General features: G+C 35.6%; 1 protein-coding gene across 1 annotated transcript; it reads left to right on the top strand.

Annotated features, from left to right (window-relative positions):
* Positions 1 to 811: 811 nt before the first annotated feature.
* On the top strand, positions 812 to 1,765 carry LOC115957839. The gene has a single exon (XM_031076171.1). The coding sequence runs from the start codon at positions 959 to 961 to the stop codon at positions 1,610 to 1,612; it is 654 nt and encodes a 217-aa protein (XP_030932031.1). The 5' UTR covers positions 812 to 958; the 3' UTR covers positions 1,613 to 1,765.

Raw genomic sequence — 1,765 nt, 5'->3', positions numbered from 1 at the left:
TAGTTGTGTGAAATAAATTTTTTTTTTTTTTAAAAAAAAAAAGTAAATTCTTATGCTTAAATAGACATAAATTTTTGCATGAGCTAATATAAATGTTTTAATGACTAATGGACAAAATGAAAATATAGAATTTGGTATAACTTTGGCAGAGAAGCAAATCTCTTGTAAAAGAAAATTGACTTAAACTTCAAAGTTTACCTGGAAGAGGAGAAGATGGGATGAGGATTGAAGACGGGTTAATAATTGTATATTTGTATTTAGCATTATATACTATTATTATTCTATCCCTTGTAATAGCAAGCTAATTGTTTCTTGTCCACGGAATTATTAAATATGATTTGCGAAAAAAATTGACTTGAACTGGACTCAAATAAGCCCGAATCATGTTCTGTTGGGGTATAGATGTGGGACAGGGATGAGCCTCTTCTGATTAGACCCGCCCTGCATTCTATTTGTTGCTATCCCAAAGAAACTGTGAAGACAAAGGAATTTCATAAAGTGAGAGAATTGAATTCTACGTCTATGCTTTCTAGTCTTGATGGTGTTGTAATGTAAGACAGCTGGAGAATTAACCGTGTCACAAGACCCGTTCTTCACTCCAAGTAAAAGTCTTGAGAATTAACCGTGTCAGAAGACTCGTTCTTCACCCCTAGTAAAAGTCTAGAAGGATTACTTGGTTTGGCTCCCTAAAAAATAAAATAAATAAGTTGTTGGCTGACTTGGGGTCTTTTTCTTTCCTTTAAATGTACTACCCAAGAGTCCCTTTTTCTTTACTTTTTTTTTAAATAATATATATGTACTAACACCATGCTCCTTCATTATATATAGTGAAGTGAAGCAAGATTTCAGCACCTCTCAATTCAATAGTCATAGCTCCCTTTAAGCTCTCCCCAAAAGTTTCCTTTTCTCCACACGCCAAAAAAAGAAGCTCTTAAATTTTGTTGTTATCATAAAGATCATGGATAACATCCCGTCCCAGCATCCATACATCCAAGCTGCAAGTCAGTTCAGCCAATTGGCCCAATTCTGCTACCATCCCAACAAAGCCATTAGACTCTTACTCTCAGTCTCAGCCTTAACTATCTTATTTTCTAGCTTTTCATTACTCCCTTTCCTTCTCCACTCCTTTCATGCCTACACCATTTCTACTTTACCCATAAAACTCTCTGGCTACACAATTGACAAGAACTACGTGTTCCTACTTTGCAATGGACTCCTAGTTTTTATAGTCAAGAATTCCGGTCTGGTTGGGAACTCTCATTCTCAATCAGGGGATAATCTTTATCTTAATGAAGAACATGGCATCAAAAAAGGACATTGGCAGCAATCAGTACCTGAACAATCAGAGAATAAGGCATTGGATTTGGATGAAAGTAAAATTGTAGTTATGGAGGTTGAAGAGGAACAAGTAATAGCAAATGGGTCTTTGTCATTGACTACAGTAGGAGGAGGAGGAGAAAATGAGCTTTTGACTATGCAAGATGAAGAAGAAGAAGAAGAAGATGGATTTGGGCTACTGAGTACGGAAGAGCTAAACAAAAGATGTGATGATTTTATAAGAAAGATGAAAGAAGAAATCAAATTTGGAGCCAAACAATTGATCATAGTTTAGTTTTGGCAATCAAAAGCCACACTGTGCTAGTCAATCACCCTGTTGGTGTAAGATGTCTGTGACTCGTAATTTAGTTTTCCTTTTTCTGGAGGGTCTCTCTATGACTTGTAATTTCTTCTTTACATGTCTCTAGATTATGAGTAGAGTTTTACT

The sequence above is a fragment of the Quercus lobata genome, chromosome 8 (assembly GCF_001633185.2).
Source record: "Quercus lobata isolate SW786 chromosome 8, ValleyOak3.0 Primary Assembly, whole genome shotgun sequence".
NCBI lineage: Eukaryota > Viridiplantae > Streptophyta > Magnoliopsida > Fagales > Fagaceae > Quercus > Quercus lobata.
This window is presented reverse-complemented; position numbering and strand designations above follow the sequence as displayed.

Bases quoted from the DNA above. Each gene is read 5' to 3' on its own strand.
- LOC115957839 (XM_031076171.1), top strand. From the start codon at position 959: ATGGATAACATCCCGTCCCAGCATCCATACATCCAAGCTGCAAGTCAG.